The sequence below is a fragment of the Solea senegalensis genome, unplaced genomic scaffold, assembly GCF_019176455.1.
Source record: "Solea senegalensis isolate Sse05_10M unplaced genomic scaffold, IFAPA_SoseM_1 scf7180000012892, whole genome shotgun sequence".
NCBI lineage: Eukaryota > Metazoa > Chordata > Actinopteri > Pleuronectiformes > Soleidae > Solea > Solea senegalensis.
This window is the reverse complement of record NW_025320717.1, coordinates 3,294-24,925: the sequence shown is the minus strand read 5'-3', so window position 1 is coordinate 24,925 and position 21,632 is coordinate 3,294. Positions and strand designations below refer to the sequence as shown.

Genomic DNA, 21,632 nt, shown 5'->3' with positions numbered 1-21,632 from the left:
TTGCTTAAAGATGGAAAATGATCAGGTGCAGTGAACATCCAGCCACGTTTACCTCTAGAGTAACAGCCTAGTACTCCCTCCACCACCTTACACTCCTGTGTAGGGCTGCACTGCCATGGCTCGCAGGTGATGTTGTGGTTGCCGTTACACTTACAGCGCTCTGAACAGTCCTTCTCTGAGAACCAAGTGTCTCCTGTCTACACACACAAACACACACATGTTCAAACATTTTGACTTGCTGCACAAATGGAAAGAAAAATCACCATGGTTGTTTGCCTCTGCTGACCAACTGTTCCAGTTGAGCACACTTACCGGCCTGTAATTTCCACCTTCATCAGTGCATCCACACTCACTGAGCGGGACACATTTGTCTCCACTGAGGATGAGCCCAGGATTACAGACACATCCCTCCACACAGGGCTGATTACAGGAGCCACCGGAGCCTGCAGGGTCCTGGCAACTGGGCTGAGGACACGCAGAAGTACATGGATTGTACTGACTGCCTGAGGGACACTTGATAGCTGGAGCAGAGGAGACATACAAACACCGTCAGACAGTTTGAAGTAATTACAAAGTTGTCCAGCAGAGGCTGCTGTGAGTGCAGCTTGGCCTGCATCCATGCTCTCTTTGCTCGTCAGAAGAAGAAATCAGTGAGTTATGTGGTTTGGAAGTGACAATGGAGGACACACACACACACACAAAGTCTTTTTGGTTTTACACCACAGATCGTAAAGTAATGAACAGATCTGTGGACTCAGCTTTTAGCTTAGCTGTTAGCTTCACCGGCACAAACAGAAGGCGTTCTCCCAACATTTGTGCAAAGAATACAGGACAATGCTACATTAAAATATCAAACTAAGGTTATTAATAATCAGAGCATTCAAATGAAGATTGATACAAATCCGAAAATGTTTCTTTTCATAACCCAGCCTTTATAATTAGTCAATTTCTTCACTAACTTTGATGAGCTAACCTGTTCTAGCTCTTTGTTTCACACATGCACACACACTGACACACGTAACAGAGACAGACTTACGACAGAAGGTGTTGTTTTTCCTCCATGCGATGGGGACTCCTGCTGCAGCACACAAATCAGCGTAGCTCTCTATGGCCTGGCACAGAGCCTCAGTCTGACCTCCAGTTGCACACACGTCGTACACACAGTTTTCAAAGTATTGGTTTGGGGGCACGACAGAGTGGCAAGGCTTGAAGATACCTGAGGGTGAGATCAAGTCAATGCACTGTCCTAACAAGAAAAGCTGTGCAAAGCTTTAGTAGAGGATGTATGTGTGTAATACCGTTAGGATCGGTGATCATGCCACAGCTGGTTGGTTTCTGGGCCTCCTCCTCCACATTCTTGTCACACTCTTCATGTCCTCCACCGTTGGTGCAGCTAGAGAGTAGGTGCAATATCCATTAGAAAACAAAACAAAACAACATCGACTCATTCTAAACTGTTCTTCCTGCAGTTTCTCTTTCAGAGAAGAGACTATGATGTTGTCTCTCTGATCTTTGTTTGGTGAGACTTGGTCCAGGATCCAGGAACAAATGACCTTCAGTCAATTGTGTTTACAATGTTTTTATCTATTATTAGAGCAGCACTATTTCTTCAAGGTATCCTGGAGAAGGTAATGGGAGGGGTGAGGGGAGGACTGTGAAAGTACTAATGTGGACACCAGAGACACATGTTAATACCAGGTGGAAATGGATGTGATGAATGACTATCAGATTGCTATCTAGTAGTAGTAGTAGTAGTTGTATGCAGTATTAGATTATACTCCTGCGGGGGTCCCTGCCACAGGGGTAGGCAGCAGTCTAGTCCCTCTTTACACACTCATTTCAGGTTTTCCTCGAGCTACCACAACCTCTGTTGCCTTGCAACCGCAATTTGGTGATGGTGTTGAAGCAGCCGCTGGCTCGTTCAATGTGCCCGTACAACTGGAGTAGGCGCGACCGTAGCACTGAAGAGATATCTTCAACCTCAACCTTGCATATAGGTCAGCTGAAGGCGTCTCAACCTGGGGTTTGACGCCGCAGATCCATCTAATCATGGATCTGTCGTTGCAGTGCAATTGCTGGACATCCGAGGCGGTAGGGGCCCAAGTTTCACTCCCATGTAGCATGGCTGATCATATGCAGGAGTTGAACACCTTGCCACAGGTTTTGAAGGGGACGTGCCTGGATATTAGGATGGGCAGGAGCTTCTTAAACTTTCCCCAGGCAACGCAACATCTGGTAGTGGCAGCAAGCTCACACTCACCACCAGCACAGACCATGTCCCCAAGGTAACAGGAGCTGGCTTCCACGTCCAGCACCACCTTGTCCACTGTGACTTGTGTTGTAGGGCGACCATCTAGTGGAATGGCTTCGCCTCGACACCTCGGACAGATGTTTTTCTGCATGTCTAGTAAGCTACCTCTTTTGTCGCAGCATTACTTGTGGACCCAGAGCTTGCATTCGGTGCACTGGATTGAGTTGATACCAACGCCGTAACGACATACCGCACACAGGAAGGAGCCAGTGTCCTTCAGTTTGTTCAGACCCTGGCCAGATATCATGATCTTTGTCTTTTTCATTGCGTTCCATGCCCAACTTCCAAGCCTTCAGCCTTGCAATGAACTCTTCCAGGGAGTCTGCGATGATTACCAGGTCATCGGCGTAAAGGAGCTCCCATGGTACCAGTGCGGAAATCACGGGACAGAGCTTCTAGGACAAGAACGAACAGTAGGGGCTGAGCACAGATCCCTGATGCACCCCCACTCCAACACCAAACTCCTCGCTGTATTGTCCGTTGACACGCACACAACTCCTGGCATTTGCATACATGGCCTGGATCATCTTCACAGCCAACTCCTCAACACCAAGACTTCTCAGTGCCCACCACAGTACCCTTCTGGGAACTCAGTCAAAGGCCTTCTCCAGATCCACAAATGTGAAGTAAGGAGGTTTATTCGCAACAATGAACTTCTCTTGTAGCCGATGCATGATGAAAATAGCATTGGTGGTGCCTCTGCCAAGCCTAAAGGCGAACTGAAGATCGTCAGTGTTTACCATCGTACGGATAGCTGAGTCCAACACGCGTTCCAGTAACTTCATGATGTAGTCTGTGAGCTTGAGGCCCCTGTAGTTGCCCCAGTCTAAGGCCTCACCCCTTGTAGAGGTTGAGGATGAGGCTCTTCTCCCACTCACTAGGCACAGTTCCATTACTGAAGACCGCTTCAGCTAATTGCCTAGTCAACTCAATACCCTCCTCACCTGCAGCTTTCAGCATCTCCACATTCATGCTTGAAGGGCCTACAGCATTACCACATCTAATTTTTGCGAGCACTTTGCTGATCATCTCAGTGGTGATTGATGGGGAAGGTCCTAAAACAGAGGCCACTTACATTCCACATTCAAGAAGTTGTTGTAGTGTTCAACCCAAGCCTTCATTTTGTCCTCGTCATTGAGAGTGAGTTCACCTGCATCGTTACTGACACACTTTTCAACTACAATGTCCTGGTTTGAATGCTCCATTTGCTTGGCAATACGGTACACATCTTCACCGTGAGAATCGATGACAGCAAATGTCTCTTTTTTCAGCTTCAGATTTGGCCAGCCAAACAGTGTGCTTTTCAAGGCTTGATTGTAGGCAGTTTTCACATCTTTAGCCTCAGCAGTTTTACCACACTTCTTGAGCGACATGTAAACCTTGAACCAAGCTCTTTTCACTGACACAGCCTCATCTACACGATCGTCTAACCAACAAGTCTCTGGTTTCTACTGATGCTTCTTGGAGCAACAGTACACATTGGCAGCCGCTTCCAGGAGCGGGGTCTTCAACTTTGACAACAACCCCTCCACCTCCAGAACATCGTTGATTGTAGCTGCCCTTAACTTGGACACGAAGGTCGCACGGAACTCCCTAGCATCCGTAGGGTCCCGCAACTTCCAGGTCTGCAACCGAGGTGTGAACTTGTGCTTAGAAACTGCAGGGTTGTGTACTACAAAGTCAGCTGTTGTTGCCGAGCACACTTCTCACCGGGGGTAACTTTTATGTCGATGACAGCCTTTCTGAAGCTCTGACGGAACAGTACATTGTCAATCTGGGTCCTGTGGTAACTAAGTGGGACTCCCTCTTGATGAAAAAAGTGTTTCAGACGAGCAGATAATTTGCCAGTGCAAATTCCAGTATTCTCTTCTCTTCCGTGTTCTGTTCGCCAAAGCCGTGACCGCCGTGGACCTCTTCAAAGCCTTGGGCAACCCACCCAACATGACCATTCCAGTCACCAATTGGTAAGAGGGTCTCTGAGGCGGGTATCTTGGGGATTGTGCTCTGCAACAAATCGTAGAAGTGCTCTTTTTCAACATCTGAGCATCCTACCTGAGGTGTGTAGATTGAGAGGAAAGTGAGAACGGATTTGACAAGGACAAATCTCAACAGGAATATCCTATCTAAAATACGTTGGACCTCAAAGACTTTTTCAGCCTACTTCTCAGCTATCATGATGCCTACACCGCCTTGACCTTGCTTGTTCCCACACCAGTAAAACTTGTAGCGGGAATCCTTTCCTTTGATAAAACTAGTTTGGTTTGCATCCAGGCCTCCGAACCACTTAGTTTCTTGCCGGCAGCAGTGATCAATCCTTCTTCTTGTGAGTGTCTCCACAACTTCATTACTATGTCCCTTCAAAGTGCCCACATTCAATGAGCCTATTCTGAACTTTAACTTCAACTCCACCGGGCATTTGCAAGATTTGCCTTGATGGCCGGACCCTGCCCTGCTGCACCCGAGAGTCAGCCAAGACCAAGACACTACCGGTGGCTAGTCGGTGACTGCTACCGGCACTGCCTATACCTTTATCTGTATGTAGACCTGCCATTAAGAATATGGACGAGGTTTTACAGCCGGCTGTCCATCCTTTCGCCAGCCTGTAGCCACACTGACTGGGCTTAGTGTGCTCCAGAAAGGACCACTTCCGGCTTCTACAGGTACTGCCCCCAGGAAAGGGAAGTAGGCTAATACTATTTGACCAATAGGTAGGGCCCTTACAGGTGCTACTGCTCCGGGCCAGAGTGGACCTGGGAGTATTGATAGCTAAGGGGTCACTCCACACTCCCCACAACCACAAATCTCCGTAAACTTGGCCCTATCACCGGTTGCGGTTTAATGTCATACCCAGGACACATCTGTTCACAGAAAACTCATTCTAATGCCAGGTGTAAAGGGGGCCACAGTGTCCAGCTATTCAACTCACTCACTTCCTCAAGTCAGATGCTTTTTAGAGTGCACTGTGCTGGAAGAAATATGTGAAAAATTGTTGGTCTGGCTCATAGTGTGATGGGTGTGGTCTTTTAACATTGCTTTTTTAAGCCATTAATTGGTGTCATTATTGTTGGTATTATATATTTGCTAATGTATTCTGGGTTCCCTGTGGTATTGTATGAGGACAGTGGTGATGTATGTAGTTGAAGCGACAGATGGGTTCAAGGTGAAGGTGGGATTACATTTGGGATCAATTTTAAGACCCTTTTTGTTAGAAATGGTGATAGACAAATTGACAGATGAGGTCAGGCAGGAGATAATGTTGTTTGCAGATGATGTTGTAATCTGTAGTGAGAGTAGGGAACAGGTGGAAGAGACCCTGGAGAGGTGCAGGTTATGCACTGAAGATAAACAAGTAACAAGACAGAATATCTGTGTGTGAATGACAGTGAGACAGGTGGTACAGTGAAGATGCAAGGAGTAGAGGTAGAGAAAGACAGGAGGTGGAGCTGGAAGTGGCAGAGCTGAAGATGCTGTGTTTTGTCGGGAGTTACCAGGATTGACAGGAAGTCAGGAGAAATGAGCATATTCGAGGGACAGCTCAGGTTGAACAGTTTGAAAATAAAGAAAGAGAGGCAAGGTTGAAATGGTTTGGTCACATGTCACATGGAGGGATAGTGATTATATTGGACAAAGTACATTGAAGATAAGGACAGTTGGTGTAACAGAAGAGGTCACAAGGAAAGCCGAAGGAAGAAGAAGTATTCTTGGTTCCCTGAGGATGAATAACTGAATCCTGAACAAATTGTATACTTGATTGACACATCAAGTATACATGTCTGTGAGCTGTTATTGTGTGCTCAGTTTACCTGTCTGTCATGTGAACCTGCTATAGGTGCTTTTGGGGTGAAGAGCGCCTTCTTTCATCTGTGCATGAGCTGTCTATGTTTCAGTGGCAGTGAGGTGAGCAGTTGAGTGTAAATATCTACTGTGATGTGACTCACTCAGGCCGCGGGTCAGGAACCTGCCAGCTGTCTCCCAACTCATTGGTGTTAGCGGCTGGTGTTTGGTCTGGTTTCAGGTTGTCGTCTCTTGGATTGTTATTGAAATTTCCTGCCAAGGCAACAAATACAGAAACTGTGTTTGGAGAAGAATTCTGATTGGACCTGATAGAATCAGCTGCTATTGTTGTCATTGGCATATTGTTGTGATATTTGCATTAAGTGACTGGAGTAATCCCTGAAATGGGACACAGCTATTATACTTGTAGCAGCTCTTACCACACATGCCACAGAGCAGGCCACTGTAGGAGGTCGGCAAGGTGACGTCAGCATGGTGGTTACCATCGAAACGCACCCTCAGGCCAAAGTCTGTCTCCAGGACAACAAACTTTCCACTTAAGTAGATCTTGACTCCTTTGGCAGGATTCAAAGGTGGGACGACTGCTGTCCCATTGACCTGTAGAACAGAGAGGTGATTGATGTCATGTCTTTTTCACGATTTATCAGGAATTTATCAGTTTTGGGATCATTAGGTTCATCAGTGTTTCTATGGCAGTACACAGAAGCAGTGAGGAAAGTAGCGATGCCTTAAGTCACATGACCTACCTGGACTTTGCGTCCCTTGCCAAGGATGACAGTCACACCGCTCACATTGATCACTACAGCTCTGACATAGGAAACCCTCTTGTTACTTCCTCTGTGCTCATTCTGGGTGTCCACGGTGAAGTACGGCAAGTCGGTGGAGACGTTGCAGGGTTTGGTCAAGGTGTAGGAGCAAGACCCCATGTAGTGGTGGGTTACTTTGTCAAAGGTGTTGTAGTGAGGATCACCAGATACTGAGCAGATTCCATTTCCTGAACAAGAGATGGAAGAGATGAGCTCAGGTGTGTTGCAGTGTGATTTCAGTTCTGAAGCTACTGTAGTTGCTTTGTAGAGGGATGTGCATAGTGTAGTCAGCTCGACTGGGTGTCAGTACAACCACATAGAACCAAACCAAACTATCGCTTAAAGATGGAAAATGATCAGATTATTCTTATACAGCTTCAGGTGCAGTGAACATCCAGCCAAGTTTACCTCTCGAGTAACAGCCTAGTACTCCCTCCACCACCTTACACTCCTGTGTAGGGCTGCACTGCCATGGCTCGCAGGTGATGTTATGGTTGCCGTTACACTTACAGCGCTCTGAACAGTCCTTCTCTGAGAACCAAGTGTCTCCTGTCTACACACACAAACACACCCATGTTCAAACATTTTGTCTTGCTGCATCATGAAAAAAAAGTCTAGAATCACCATGGTTGTTTGTCTCTGCTGACCAACTGTTCTAGTTGTGACAATTTTGTCCAATGCCTCTGGATCATAATCAAAAAACCCTGATGAGCACACTTACCGGCCTGTAATTTCCACCTTCATCAGTGCATCCACACTCACTGAGCGGGACACATTTGTCTCCACTGAGGATGAGCCCAGGATTACAGACACATCCCTCCACACAGGGCTGATTACAGGAGCCACCGGAGCCTGCAGGGTCCTGGCAACTGGGCTGAGGACACGCAGAGGTACATGGATTGTACTGACTGCCTGAGGGACACTTGATAGCTGGAGCAGAGGAGACATACAAACACCGTCAGACAGTTTGAAGTAATTACAAAGTTGTCCAGCAGAGGCTGCTGTGAGTGCAGCTTGGCCTGCATCCATGCTCTCTTTGCTCGTCAGAAGAAGAAAACAGTGAGTTATGTGGTTTGGAAGTGACAATGGAGGACACACACACACACACAAAGTGTTTTTGCTTCTACACCACAGATCGTAAAGTAATAAACAAATCTGTGGACTCAGCTTTTAGCTTAGCTGTTAGCTTCACCGGCACAAACAGACGGCGTTCTCCCAACATTTGTGCAAAGAATACAGGACAATGCTACATTAAAATATCAAACTAAGGTTATTAATAATCAGAGCTATCAAATCTGAAAATCTTTTTTTTTTATAACCCAGCCTTTATATTTAGTCATTTTCTTCACTAACTTTGATGAGCTAACCTGTTCTAGCTCTTTGTTTCACATATGCACACACACTGACACACATAACAGAGACAGACTTACGACAGAAGGTGTTGTTTTTCCTCCATGCGATGGAGACTCCTGCTGCAGCACACAAATCAGCGTAGCTCTCTATGGCCTGGCACAGAGCCTCAGTCTGACCTCCATTTGCACACATGTCGTACACACAGTTTTCAAAGTATTGGTTCGGGGGCACGACAGAGTGGCAAGGCTTGAAGATACCTGAGGGTGAGATCAAGTCAATTCACTGTCCTAACAAGAAAAGCTGTGCAAAGCTTTAGTTGAGCATGTTTGTGTGTAATACCGTTAGGATCGGTGATCATGCCACAGCTGGTTGGTTTCTGGGCCTCCTCCTCCACATTCTTGTCACACTCTTCATGTCCTCCACCGTTGGTGCAGCTAGAGAGGAAGTGGAATATCCATTAGAAAACAATAAATAGTGTTTGAATTTATAATACCACCTCATTCTGAACAGTTCCTCATGCAGTTTCTCATTCAGAGAAGAGACTATGCCCCCTTTACACGTGGCATTAAAATGCGTATTAAGTGTACAATGATATAATCCGTCCTGAGAGCAGCGCTACGTCTTCAAGGTATCCCACACTTTCATGGTCCAGGATATGTATTTTAGAGTGCACTGAGCTGGAGGACACATGTGACACATTTCAAGTCAGTCTGACTCAAAGGGAAATGTGTGTGGTCTTTCCACACATTTGCATTTTGGCCATTAAGTAAAATGTCGTAATTATTGTTACTGTATATTTGATGGTGGTATTCTATGTTCCCTGAGGACAAATAACCGACTTTTGGGGTTAATAGCAATTCTATTCATCTGTGCATGAGCTGTCTATGTTTCAGTGGCAGTGAGATGAGCAGTTGAGTGTAAATATCTACTGTGATGTGACTCACTCAGGCCGCGGGTCAGGAACCTGCCAGCTGTCTCCCAACTCATTGGTGTTAGCGGCTGGTGTTTGGTCTGGTTTCAGGTTGTCGTCTCTTGGATTGTTATTGAAATTTCCTGCCAAGGCAACAAATACAGAAACTGTGTTTGGAGAAGAATTCTGATTGGACCTGATAGAATCAGCTGCTATTGGTGTCATTAGCATATTGTTGTGATATTTGCATTAAGTGACTGGAGTAATCCCTGAAATGGGACACAGCTATTATACTTGTAGCAGCTCTTACCACACATGCCACAGAGCAGGCCACTGTAGGAGGTCGGCAAGGTGACGTCAGCATGGTGGTTACCATCGAAACGCACCCTCAGGCCAAAGTCTGTCTCCAGGACAACAAACTTTCCACTTAAGTAGATCTTGACTCCTTTGGCAGGATTCAAAGGTGGGACGACTGCTGTCCCATTGACCTGTAGAACAGAGAGGTGATTGATGTCATGTCTTTTTCACGATTTATCAGGAATTTATCAGTTTTGGGATCATTAGGTTCATCAGTGTTTCTATGGCAGTACACAGAAGCAGTGAGGAAAGTAGCGATGCCTTAAGTCACATGACCTACCTGGACTTTGCGTCCCTTGCCAAGGATGACAGTCACACCGCTCACATTGATCACTACAGCTCTGACATAGGAAACCCTCTTGTTACTTCCTCTGTGCTCATTCTGGGTGTCCACAGTGAAGTACGGCAAGTCGGTGGAGACGTTGCAGGGTTTGGTCAAGGTGTAGGAGCAAGACCCCATGTAGTGGTGGGTTACTTTGTCAAAGGTGTTGTAGTGAGGATCACCAGATACTGAGCAGATTCCATTTCCTGAACAAGAGATGGAAGAGATGAGCTCAGGTGTGTTGCAGTGTGATTTCAGTTCTGAAGCTACTGTAGTTGCTTTGTAGAGGGATGTGCATAGTGTAGTCAGCTCGACTGGGTGTCAGTACAACCACATAGAACCAAACCAAACTATCGCTTAAAGATGGAAAATGATCAGATTATTCTTATACAGCTTCAGGTGCAGTGAACATCCAGCCAAGTTTACCTCTAGAGTAACAGCCTAGTACTCCCTCCACCACCTTACACTCCTGTGTAGGGCTGCACTGCCATGGCTCGCAGGTGATGTTGTGGTTGCCGTTACACTTACAGCGCTCTGAACAGTCCTTCTCTGAAAACCATGTGTCTCCTGTCTACACACAAACACACACATGTTCAAACATTTTGTCTTGCTGCATCATGAAAGAAAAGTCTAGAATCACCATGGTTGTTTGTCTCTGCTGACCAACTGTTCTAGTTGTGACAATTTTGTCCAATGTCTCTGGGTCATAATCGAAAAACCCTGATGAGCACACTTACCGGCCTGTAATTTCCACCTTCATCAGTGCATCCACACTCACTGAGCGGGACACATTTGTCTCCACTGAGGATGAGCCCAGGATTACAGACACATCCCTCCACACAGGGCTGATTACAGGAGCCACCGGAGCCTGCAGGGTCCTGGCAACTGGGCTGAGGACACGCAGAGGTACATGGATTGTACTGACTGCCTGAGGGACACTTGATAGCTGGAGCAGAGGAGACATACAAACACCGTCAGACAGTTTGAAGTAATTACAAAGTTGTCCAGCAGAGGCTGCTGTGAGTGCAGCTTGGCCTGCATCCATGCTCTCTTTGCTCGTCAGAAGAAGAAAACAGTGAGTTATGTGGTTTGGAAGTGACAATGGAGGACACACACACACAAAGTGTTTTTGCTTCTACACCACAGATCGTAAAGTAATGAACAAATCTGTGGACTCAGCTTTTAGCTTAGCTGTTAGCTTCACCGGCACAAACAGAGGGCGTTCTCCCAACATTTGTGCAAAGAATACAGGACAATGCTACATTAAAATATCAAACTAAGGTTATTAATAATCAGAGCATTCAAATGAAGATTGATACAAATCCGAAAATCTTTTTTTTTTCATAACCCAGCCTTTATATTTAGTCATTTTCTTCACTAACTTTGATGAGCTAACCTGTTCTAGCTCTTTGTTTCACACATGCGCACACACTGACACACGTAGCAGAGAGAGACTTACGACAGAAGGTGTTGTTTTTCCGCCATGCGATGGGGACTCCTGCTGCAGCACACAAATCAGCGTAGCTCTCTATGGCCTGGCACAGAGCCTCAGTCTGACCTCCATTTGCACACACGTCGTACACACAGTTTTCAAAGTATTGGTTCGGGGGCACGACAGAGTGGCAAGGCTTGAAGATACCTGAGGGTGAGATCAAGTCAATTCACTGTCCTAACAAGAAAAGCTGTGCAAAGCTTTAGTTGAGCATGTTTGTGTGTAATACCGTTAGGATCGGTGATCATGCCACAGCTGGTTGGTTTCTGGGCCTCCTCCTCCACATTCTTGTCACACTCTTCATGTCCTCCACCATTGGTGCAGCTAGAGAGTAGGTGCAATATTCATTAGAAAACAAAACAAAACAACATCGACTCATTCTAAACTGTTCTTCCTGCAGTTTCTCTTTCAGAGAAGAGACTATGACGTTGTCTCTCTGATCTTTGTTTGGTGAGACTTGGTCCAGGATCCAGGAACAAATGACCTTCAGTCAATTGTGTTTATAATGTTATTATCTATCATTACAGCAGCACTATTTCTTCAAGGTATCCTGGAGAAGGTAAAGGGAGGGGTGAGGGGAGGACTGTGAAAGTACTAATGTGGACACCAGAGACGCATGTTAATACCAGGTGGAAATGGATGTGATGAATCACTATCAGATTGCTATTTAGTAGTAGTAGTAGTAGTAGTAGTAGTAGTTGTATGCAGTATTAGATTATACTGCTGCGGGGGTCCCTGCCACAGGGTTAGGCAGCAGTCTAGTCCCTCTTGACACACTCATTTCGTGTTTTCCTCAGGCTACCACAACCTCTGTTGCCTTGCAACTGCAATTTGGTGATGGTGTTGAAGCAGCCGTTGGCTCGTTCAATGTGCCCGTACCACTGGAGTAGGCGCGACCGTAGCACTGAAGAGATATCCTCAACCTCAAGTCTTGCATATAGGTCAGCTGAAGGCGTCTCAACCCGGGGTTTGACGCCGCAGATCCATCTAATCATGGATCTGTCGTTGCAGTGCAATTGCTGGACATCCGAGGCAGTAGAGGCCCAAGTTTCACTCCCATGTAGCATGGCTTATCATATGCAGGAGTTGAACACCTTGCCACAGGTTTTGAAGGGTAGGTGCCTGGATATTAGGATGGGCAGGAGCTTCTTAAACTTTCCCCAGGCAACGCAACATCTGGTAGTGGCAGCAAGCTCACACTCACCACCAGCACAGACCATGTCCCCAAGGTAACAGGAGCTGGCTTCCACGTCCAGCACCACCTTGTCCACTGTGACTTGTGTTGAAGGGCGAACATCCAGTGGAATGGCTTCGCCTCAACACCTCGGACAGATGTTTTTCTGCACGTCTAGCAAGCTACCTCTTTTGTCGCAGCATTACTTGTGGACCCAGAGCTTGTATTCGGTGCACTGGATTGAGTTGACACCAACGCCGTAACGACATACCGCACACAGGAAGGAGCCAGTGTCCTTCAGTTTGTTCAGACCCTGGCCAGATATCATGATCTTTGTCTTTTTCATTGCGTTCCATGCCCAACTTCCAAGCCTTCAGCCTTGCAATGAACTCTTCCAGGGAGTCTGCGATGATTACCAGGTCATTGGCGTAAAGGAGCTCCCATGGTACCAGTGCGGAAATCACGGGACAAAGCTTCTAGGACAAGAACGAACAGTAGGGGACTGAGCACAGATCCCTGATGCACCCCCACTCCAACACCAAACTCCTCGCTGTATTGTCCGTTGACACGCACACAACTCCTGGCATTTTCATACATGGCCTGGATCATCTTCACAGCCTACTCCTCAACACCAAGACTTCTCAGTGCCCACCACAGTACCCTTCTGGGAACTTGGTCAAAGGCCTTCTCCAGATCCACAAATGTGAAGTAAGGAGGTTTATTTACAACAATAAACTTCTCTTGTAGCCGATGCACGATGAAGATAGCATTGGTGGTGCCTCTGCCAGGCCTAAAGGCGAACTGAAGATCGTCAGTGTTTACCATCGTACGGATAACTGAGTCCAACACGCGTTCCACACGATCGTCTAACCAACAAGTCTCTGGTTTCTACTGATGCTTCTTGGAGTAACAGTACACTTTGGCAGCCGCTTCCAGGAGCGGGGTCTTCAACTTTGACCACAACCCCTCCACCTCCAGAACATCGTTGATTGTAGCTGCCCTTAACTTGGACACGAAGGTCGCACGGAACTCCCTAGCATCCGTAGGGTCCCACAACTTCCAGGTCTGCAACCGAGGTGTGAACTTGTGCTTACGAACTGCAGGGTTGTGTACTACAAAGTCAGCTGGTGTTGCTGAGCACACTCCTCACCGGGGATGACTTTTATGTCGATGACAGCCTTTCTCAAGCTCTGACGGAACAGTACATTATCAATCTGGGTCCTGTGATTGACAGAAGTGTAGGTAACTAAGTGAGACTCTCTCTTGATGAAAATAGTGTTTCCGACAAGCAGATCATTTGCCAGTGCAAATTCCAGTATTCTCTTCCCTTCCGTGTTCTGTTCGCCAAAGCCGTGACCACCGTGGACCTCTTCAAAGCCTTGGGCAACCCACCCAACATGACCATTCCAGTCACCAATAGGTAAGAGGGTCTCTGAGGCGGGTATCTTGGCGATTGTGCTCTGCAACAGATCGTAGAAGTGCTCTTTTTCGACATCTGAGCATCCTACCTGAGGTACGTAGATGGAGAGGAAAGTGAGAACGGATTTGCCAAGGACAAGTCTCAACAGGAATATCCTATCTAAAATACGTTGGACCTCAAAGACCTTTTCAGCCCACTTCTCAGCTATCATGATGCCTACACCGCCTTGACCTTGCTTGTTCCCACACCAGTAAAACTTGTAGTGGGAATCCTTTCCTTTGATAAAACAAGTTTGGTTTGCATCCAGGCCTCCGAACCACTTGGTTTCTTGCAGGCAGCAGTGATCAATCCTTCTTCTTGTAAGTGTCTCTACAACTTCATTACTATGTCCCTTCAAAGTGCCCACATTCAATGAGCCTATTCTGAACTTTAACTTCAACTCCACCGGGCACTTGCAAGATTTGCCTTGAAGGCCGGACCCTGCCCTGCTGCACCCGAGAGTCAGCCAAGACCAAGACACTACCGGCGGCTAGTCTGTGACTGCTACCGGCACTGCCTATAACTTTATCTGTATGTAGACCTGCCATTAAGAATATGGACAAGGTTTTACAGCCGGCTGTCCATCCTTTCGCCAGCCTGTAGCCACACTGACTGGGCTTAGTGTGCTCCAGAAAGGACCACTTCCGGCTTGTACAGGTACTGCCCCCAGGAAAGGGAAGTAGGCTAATACTATTTGACCAATAGGTAGGGCCCTTACAGGTGCTACCGCTCCGGGCCAGAGTGGACCTGGGAGTATTGATAGCTAAGGGATCACTCCACACTCCCCACAACCACAAATCTCCATAAACTTGGCCCTATCACTGGTTGCGGTTTAATGTCATACCCAGGACACATCTGTTCACAGAAAACTCATTCTAATGCCAGGTGTAAAGGGGGCCACAGTGTCCAGCTATTCAACTCACTCACTTCCTCAAGTCAGATGCTTTTTAGAGTGCACTGAGCTGGAAGACATATGTGAAAAATTGTTGGTCTGGCTCATAGTGTGATGGGTGTGGTCTTTTAACATTGCTTTTTAAGCCATTAATTAGTGTCATTATTATTGTTATGGTATATTTGCTAATGTATTCTGGGTTCCCTGTGGTATTGTATGAGGACAGTGGTGAGGTATGTAGTTGAAGCGACAGATGGGTTCAAGGTGAAGGTGGGATTACATTTGGGATCAACTTTAAGACCCTTTTTGTTAGAAATGCTGATAGACAAATTGACAGATGAGGTCAGGCAGGAGACAATGTTGTTTGCAGATGATATTGTAATCTGTAGTGAGAGTAGGGAACAGGTGGAAGAGACCCTGGAGAGGTGCAGGTTATGCACTGGAGATAAACAAGTAACAAGACAGAATACCTGTGTGTGAATGACAGTTAGACAGATGGTACAGTGAAGATGCAAGGAGTAGAGGTAGAGAAAGACAGGAGGTGGAGCTGGAAGTGGCAGAGCTGAAGATGCTGTGTTTTGTCGGGAGTTACCAGGATTGACAGGATTAGAAATGAGCATATTCGAGGGACAGCTCAGGTTGAACAGTTTGGAAATAAAGAAAGGCAAGGTTGAAATGGTTTGGTCACATGTAGAGGAGGGATAATGATTATATTGGACAAAGTATATTGAAGATAAGGACAGTTGGTGTAACAGAAGAGGTCACAAGGAAAGCCAACGGAAGAAGAAGTATTCTTGGTTCCCTGAGGATGAATAACTGAAACCTGAACAAATTGTATACTTGATTGACCCATCAAGTATACATGTCTGTGAGCTGTTATTGTGTGCTCAGTTTACCTGTCTGTCATGTGAACCTGTTATAGGTGCTTTTGGGGTGAAGAGCGCCTTCTTTCATCTGTGCATGAGCTGTCTATGTTTCAGTGGCAGAGAGATGAGCAGTTGAGTGTAAATATCTACTGTGATGTGACTCACTCAGGCCGCGGGTCAGGAACCTGCCAGCTGTCTCCCAACTCATTGGTGTTAGCGGCTGGTGTTTGGTCTGGTTTCAGGTTGTCGTCTCTTGGATTGTTATTGAAATTTCCTGCCAAGGCAACAAATACAGAAACTGTGTTTGGAGAAGAATTCTGATTGGACCTGATAGAATCAGCTGCTATTGTTGTCATTAGCATATTGTTGACATATTAGCCTAAAGTGACTGGAGTAATCCCTGAAATGGGTAACAGCTATTATACTTGTAGCAGCTCTTACCACACATGCCACAGAGCAGGCCACTGTAGGAGGTCGGCAAGGTGACGTCAGCATGGTGGTTACCATCGAAACGCACCCTCAGGCCAAAGTCTGTCTCCAGGACGACAAACTTTCCACTTAAGTAGATCTTGACTCCTTTGGCAGGATTCAAAGGTGGGACGACTGCTGTCCCATTGACCTGTAGAACAGAGAGGTGATTGATGTCATGTCTTTTTCATGATTTTTCAGGAATTTATCAGTTTTGGGATCATTAGGTTCATCGGCGTTTCTATGGCAGTACACAGAAGCAGTGAGGAAAGTAGCGATGCCTTAAGTCAAATGACCTACCTGGACTTTGCGTCCCTTGCCAAGGATGACAGTCACACCGCTCACATTGATCACTACAGCTCTGACGTAGGAAACCCTCTTGTTACTTCCTCTGTGCTCGTTCTGGGTGTCCACGGTGAAGTATGGCAAGTCGGTGGAGACATTGCAGGGTTTGGTCAAGGTGTAGGAGCAAGACCCCATGTAGTGGTGGGTTACTTTGTCAAAGGTGTTGTAATGAGGATCACCAGATACTGAGCAGATTCCATTTCCTGAACAAAAGATGGAAGAGATGAGCTCAGGTGTGTTGCAGTGTGATTTCAGTTCAGAAGCTGCTGTAGTTGCTTTGTAGAGGGATGTGCATAGTGTAGTCAGCTCGACTGGGTGTCAGTACAACCACATAGAACCAAACCAAACTATCGCTTAAAGATGGAAAATGATCAGATTATTCTTATACAGCTTCAGGTGCAGTGAACATCCAGCCAAGTTTACCTCTCGAGTAACAGCCTAGTACTCCCTCCACCACCTTACACTCCTGTGTAGGGCTGCACTGCCATGGCTCGCAGGTGATGTTATGGTTGCCGTTACACTTACAGCGCTCTGAACAGTCCTTCTCTGAGAACCAAGTGTCTCCTGTCTACACACACAAACACACCCATGTTCAAACATTTTGTCTTGCTGCATCATGAAAAAAAAGTCTAGAATCACCATGGTTGTTTGTCTCTGCTGACCAACTGTTCTAGTTGTGACAATTTTGTCCAATGCCTCTGGATCATAATCAAAAAACCCTGATGAGCACACTTACCGGCCTGTAATTTCCACCTTCATCAGTGCATCCACACTCACTGAGCGGGACACATTTGTCTCCACTGAGGATGAGCCCAGGATTACAGACACATCCCTCCACACAGGGCTGATTACAGGAGCCACCGGAGCCTGCAGGGTCCTGGCAACTGGGCTGAGGACACGCAGAGGTACATGGATTGTACTGACTGCCTGAGGGACACTTGATAGCTGGAGCAGAGGAGACATACAAACACCGTCAGACAGTTTGAAGTAATTACAAAGTTGTCCAGCAGAGGCTGCTGTGAGTGCAGCTTGGCCTGCATCCATGCTCTCTTTGCTCGTCAGAAGAAGAAAACAGTGAGTTATGTGGTTTGGAAGTGACAATGGAGGACACACACACACAAAGTGTTTTTGCTTCTACACCACAGATCGTAAAGTAATAAACAAATCTGTGGACTCAGCTTTTAGCTTAGCTGTTAGCTTCACCGGCACAAACAGACGGCGTTCTCCCAACATTTGTGCAAAGAATACAGGACAATGCTACATTAAAATATCAAACTAAGGTTATTAATAATCAGAGCATTCAAATGAAGACTGATGCAAATCCGAAAATCCTTTTTTTTTATAACCCAGCCTTTATATTTAGTCATTTTCTTCACTGACTTTGATGAGCTAACCTGTTCTAGCTCTTTGTTTCACACATGCACACACACAGACACACGTAGCAGAGAGAGACTTACGACAGAAGGTGTTGTTTTTCCTCCATGCGATGGGGACTCCTGCTGCAGCACACAAATCAGCGTAGCTCTCTATGGCCTGGCACAGAGCCTCAGTCTGACCTCCATTTGCACACACGTCGTACACACAGTTTTCAAAGTATTGGTTCGGGGGCACGACAGAGTGGCAAGGCTTGAAGATACCTGAGGGTGAGATCAAGTCAATTCACTGTCCTAACAAGAAAAGCTGTGCAAAGCTTTAGTTGAGCATGTTTGTGTGTAATACCGTTAGGATCGGTGATCATGCCACAGCTGGTTGGTTTCTGGGCCTCCTCCTCCACATTCTTGTCACACTCTTCATGTCCTCCACCGTTGGTGCAGCTAGAGAGGAAGTGGAATATCCATTAGAAAACAATAAATAGTGTTTGAATTTATAATACCACCTCATTCTGAACAGTTCCTCCTGCAGTTTCTCATTCAGAGAAGAGACTATGCCCCCTTTACAAGTGGCATTAAAATGCGTATTAAGTGTACAATGATATAATCCGTCCTGAGAGCAGCGCTACGTCTTCAAGGTATCCCACACTTTCATGGTCCAGGATATGTATTTTAGAGTGCACTGAGCTGGAGGACACATGTGACACATTTCAAGTCAGTCTGACTCAAAGGGAAATGTGTGTGGTCTTTCCACACATTTGCATTTTGGCCATTAAGTAAAATGTCGTAATTATTGTTACTGTATATTTGATGGTGGTATTCTATGTTCCCTGAGGACAAATAACCGACTTTTGGGGTTAATAGCAATTCTATTCATCTGTGCATGAGCTGTCTATGTTTCAGTGGCAGTGAGATGAGCAGTTGAGTGTAAATATCTACTGTGATGTGACTCACTCAGGCCGCGGGTCAGGAACCTGCCAGCTGTCTCCCAACTCATTGGTGTTAGCGGCTGGTGTTTGGTCTGGTTTCAGGTTGTCGTCTCTTGGATTGTTATTGAAATTTCCTGCCAAGGCAACAAATACAGAAACTGTTTTTGGAGAAGAATTCTGATTGGACCTGATAGAATCAGCTGCTATTGTTGTCATTAGCATATTGATGACATATTAGCCTAAAGTGACTGGAGTAATCCCTGAAATGGGACACAGCTATTATACTTGTAGCAGCTCTTACCACACATGCCACAGAGCAGGCCACTGTAGGAGGGCGGCAAGGTGACGTCAGCATGGTGGTTACCATCGAAACGCACCCTCAGGCCAAAGTCTGTCTCCAGGACGACAAACTTTCCACTTAAGTAGATCTTGACTCCTTTGGCAGGATTCAAAGGTGGGACGACTGCTGTCCCATTGACCTGTAGAACAGAGAGGTGATCGATGTCATGTCTTTTTCATGATTTTTCAGGAATTTATCAGTTTTGGGATCATTAAGTTCATCAGTGTTTCTATGGCAGTACACAGAAGCAGTGAGGAAAGTAGCGATGCCTTAAGTCACATGACCTACCTGGACTTTGCGTCCCTTGCCAAGGATGACAGTCACACCGCTCACATTGATCACTACAGCTCTGACATAGGAAACCCTCTTGTTACTTCCTCTGTGCTCATTCTGGGTGTCCACGGTGAAGTACGGCAAGTCGGTGGAGACGTTGCAGGGTTTGGTCAAGGTGTAGGAGCAAGACCCCATGTAGTGGTGGGTTACTTTGTCAAAGGTGTTGTAGTGAGGATCACCAGATACTGAGCAGATTCCATTTCCTGAACAAGAGATGGAAGAGATGAGCTCAGGTGTGTTGCAGTGTGATTTCAGTTCTGAAGCTACTGTAGTTGCTTTGTAGAGGGATGTGCATAGTGTAGTCAGCTCGACTGGGTGTCAGTACAACCACATAGAACCAAACCAAACTATCGCTTAAAGATGGAAAATGATCAGATTATTCTTATACAGCTTCAGGTGCAGTGAACATCCAGCCAAGTTTACCTCTAGAGTAACAGCCTAGTACTCCCTCCACCACCTTACACTCCTGTGTAGGGCTGCACTGCCATGGCTCGCAGGTGATGTTGTGGTTGCCGTTACACTTACAGCGCTCTGAACAGTCCTTCTCTGAAAACCATGTGTCTCCTGTCTACACACAAACACACACATGTTCAAACATTTTGTCTTGCTGCATCATGAAAGAAAAGTCTAGAATCACCATGGTTGTTTGTCTCTGCTGACCAACTGTTCTAGTTGTGACAATTTTGTCCAATGTCTCTGGGTCATAATCGAAAAACCCTGATGAGCACACTTACCGGCCTGTAATTTCCACCTTCATCAGTGCATCCACACTCACTGAGCGGGACACATTTGTCTCCACTGAGGATGAGCCCAGGATTACAGACACATCCCTCCACACAGGGCTGATTACAGGAGCCACCGGAGCCTGCAGGGTCCTGGCAACTGGGCTGAGGACACGCAGAGGTACATGGATTGTACTGACTGCCTGAGGGACACTTGATAGCTGGAGCAGAGGAGACATACAAACACCGTCAGACAGTTTGAAGTAATTACAAAGTTGTCCAGCAGAGGCTGCTGTGAGTGCAGCTTGGCCTGCATCCATGCTCTCTCTGCTCGTCAGAAGAAGAAATCCGTTAGTTATGTGGTTTGGAAGTGACAATGGAGGACACACACACACAAAGTCTTTTTGCTTCTACACCACAGATCGTAAAGTAATGAACAGATCTGTGGACTCAGCTTTTACCTTCGCTGTTAGCTTCACCGGCACAAACAGAGGGCGTTCTCCCAACATTTGTGCAAAGAATACAGGACAATGCTCCATTTAAATATCAAACTAAGGTTATTAATAATCAGAGCATTCAAATGAAGATTGATACAAATCCGAAAATCTTTTTTTTTTATAACCCAGCCTTTATATTTAGTCATTTTCTTCACTAACTTTGATGAGCTAACCTGTTCGAGCTCTTTGTTTCACACATGCACACACACTGACACATGTAGCAGAGAGAGACTTACGACAGAAGGTGTTGTTTTTCCTCCATGCGATGGGGACTCCTGCTGCAGCACACAAATCAGCGTAGCTCTCTATGGCCTGGCACAGAGCCTCAGTCTGACCTCCATTTGCACACACGTCGTACACACAGTTTTCAAAGTATTGGTTTGGGGGCACGACAGAGTGGCAAGGCTTGAAGATACCTGAGGGTAAGATCAAGTCAATGCACTGTTTTAACAAGAAAAGCTGTGCAAAGCTTTAGTAGAGGATGTTTGTTTGTAATACCGTTAGGATCGGTGATCATGCCACAGCTGGTTGGTTTCTGGGCCTCCTCCTCCACATTCTTGTCACACTCTTCATGTCCTCCACCATTGGTGCAGCTAGAGAGTAGGTGCAATATTCATTAGAAAACAAAACAAAACAACATCGACTCATTCTAAACTGTTCTTCCTGCAGTTTCTCTTTCAGAGAAGAGACTATGACGTTGTCTCTCTGATCTTTGTTTGGTGAGACTTGGTCCAGGATCCAGGAACAAATGACCTTCAGTCAATTGTGTTTATAATGTTATTATCTATCATTACAGCAGCACTATTTCTTCAAGGTATCCTGGAGAAGGTAAAGGGAGGGGTGAGGGGAGGACTGTGAAAGTACTAATGTGGACACCAGAGACGCATGTTA

The 21,632-nt window shown here is 46.2% G+C and overlaps 1 protein-coding gene across 5 annotated transcripts in view; it reads right to left on the bottom strand.

The window, feature by feature from the left end:
- The window catches only part of LOC122760050 (IgGFc-binding protein-like), a 34,563-nt gene extending 13,213 nt beyond the window's left edge, over nucleotides 1-21,350 (bottom strand). For 2 of the 5 annotated variants that reach the window (XM_044015128.1, XM_044015130.1), the window contains exons 1-32: nucleotides 21,240-21,349; nucleotides 20,978-21,157; nucleotides 20,257-20,465; nucleotides 19,946-20,090; nucleotides 19,478-19,725; nucleotides 19,151-19,328; nucleotides 18,875-18,983; nucleotides 18,270-18,364; nucleotides 18,008-18,187; nucleotides 17,287-17,495; nucleotides 16,974-17,118; nucleotides 16,506-16,753; nucleotides 16,179-16,356; nucleotides 15,903-16,011; nucleotides 11,576-11,670; nucleotides 11,314-11,493; nucleotides 10,592-10,800; nucleotides 10,281-10,425; nucleotides 9,813-10,060; nucleotides 9,486-9,663; nucleotides 9,210-9,318; nucleotides 8,605-8,699; nucleotides 8,343-8,522; nucleotides 7,634-7,842; nucleotides 7,321-7,465; nucleotides 6,853-7,100; nucleotides 6,526-6,703; nucleotides 6,250-6,358; nucleotides 1,299-1,393; nucleotides 1,037-1,216; nucleotides 313-521; nucleotides 53-197 (exon numbers count right to left, since the gene is read on the bottom strand). In XM_044015128.1, the coding sequence (XP_043871063.1) occupies nucleotides 53-197; nucleotides 313-521; nucleotides 1,037-1,216; nucleotides 1,299-1,393; nucleotides 6,250-6,358; nucleotides 6,526-6,703; nucleotides 6,853-7,100; nucleotides 7,321-7,465; nucleotides 7,634-7,842; nucleotides 8,343-8,522; nucleotides 8,605-8,699; nucleotides 9,210-9,318; nucleotides 9,486-9,663; nucleotides 9,813-10,060; nucleotides 10,281-10,425; nucleotides 10,592-10,800; nucleotides 11,314-11,493; nucleotides 11,576-11,670; nucleotides 15,903-16,011; nucleotides 16,179-16,356; nucleotides 16,506-16,753; nucleotides 16,974-17,118; nucleotides 17,287-17,495; nucleotides 18,008-18,187; nucleotides 18,270-18,364; nucleotides 18,875-18,983; nucleotides 19,151-19,328; nucleotides 19,478-19,725; nucleotides 19,946-20,090; nucleotides 20,257-20,465; nucleotides 20,978-21,157; nucleotides 21,240-21,258 (5,209 nt within the window). In that variant the 5' untranslated portion in view covers nucleotides 21,259-21,349. Of the gene's footprint in view, nucleotides 1-52; nucleotides 198-312; nucleotides 522-1,036; nucleotides 1,217-1,298; nucleotides 1,394-6,249; nucleotides 6,359-6,525; nucleotides 6,704-6,852; nucleotides 7,101-7,320; nucleotides 7,466-7,633; nucleotides 7,843-8,342; nucleotides 8,523-8,604; nucleotides 8,700-9,209; nucleotides 9,319-9,485; nucleotides 9,664-9,812; nucleotides 10,061-10,280; nucleotides 10,426-10,591; nucleotides 10,801-11,313; nucleotides 11,494-11,575; nucleotides 11,671-15,902; nucleotides 16,012-16,178; nucleotides 16,357-16,505; nucleotides 16,754-16,973; nucleotides 17,119-17,286; nucleotides 17,496-18,007; nucleotides 18,188-18,269; nucleotides 18,365-18,874; nucleotides 18,984-19,150; nucleotides 19,329-19,477; nucleotides 19,726-19,945; nucleotides 20,091-20,256; nucleotides 20,466-20,977; nucleotides 21,158-21,239 lie in introns of all 5 variants that reach the window. The other 3 variants (XM_044015131.1, XM_044015132.1, XM_044015133.1) reach the window with 3 other exon arrangements.
- Nucleotides 21,351-21,632: the final 282 nt, after the last annotated feature.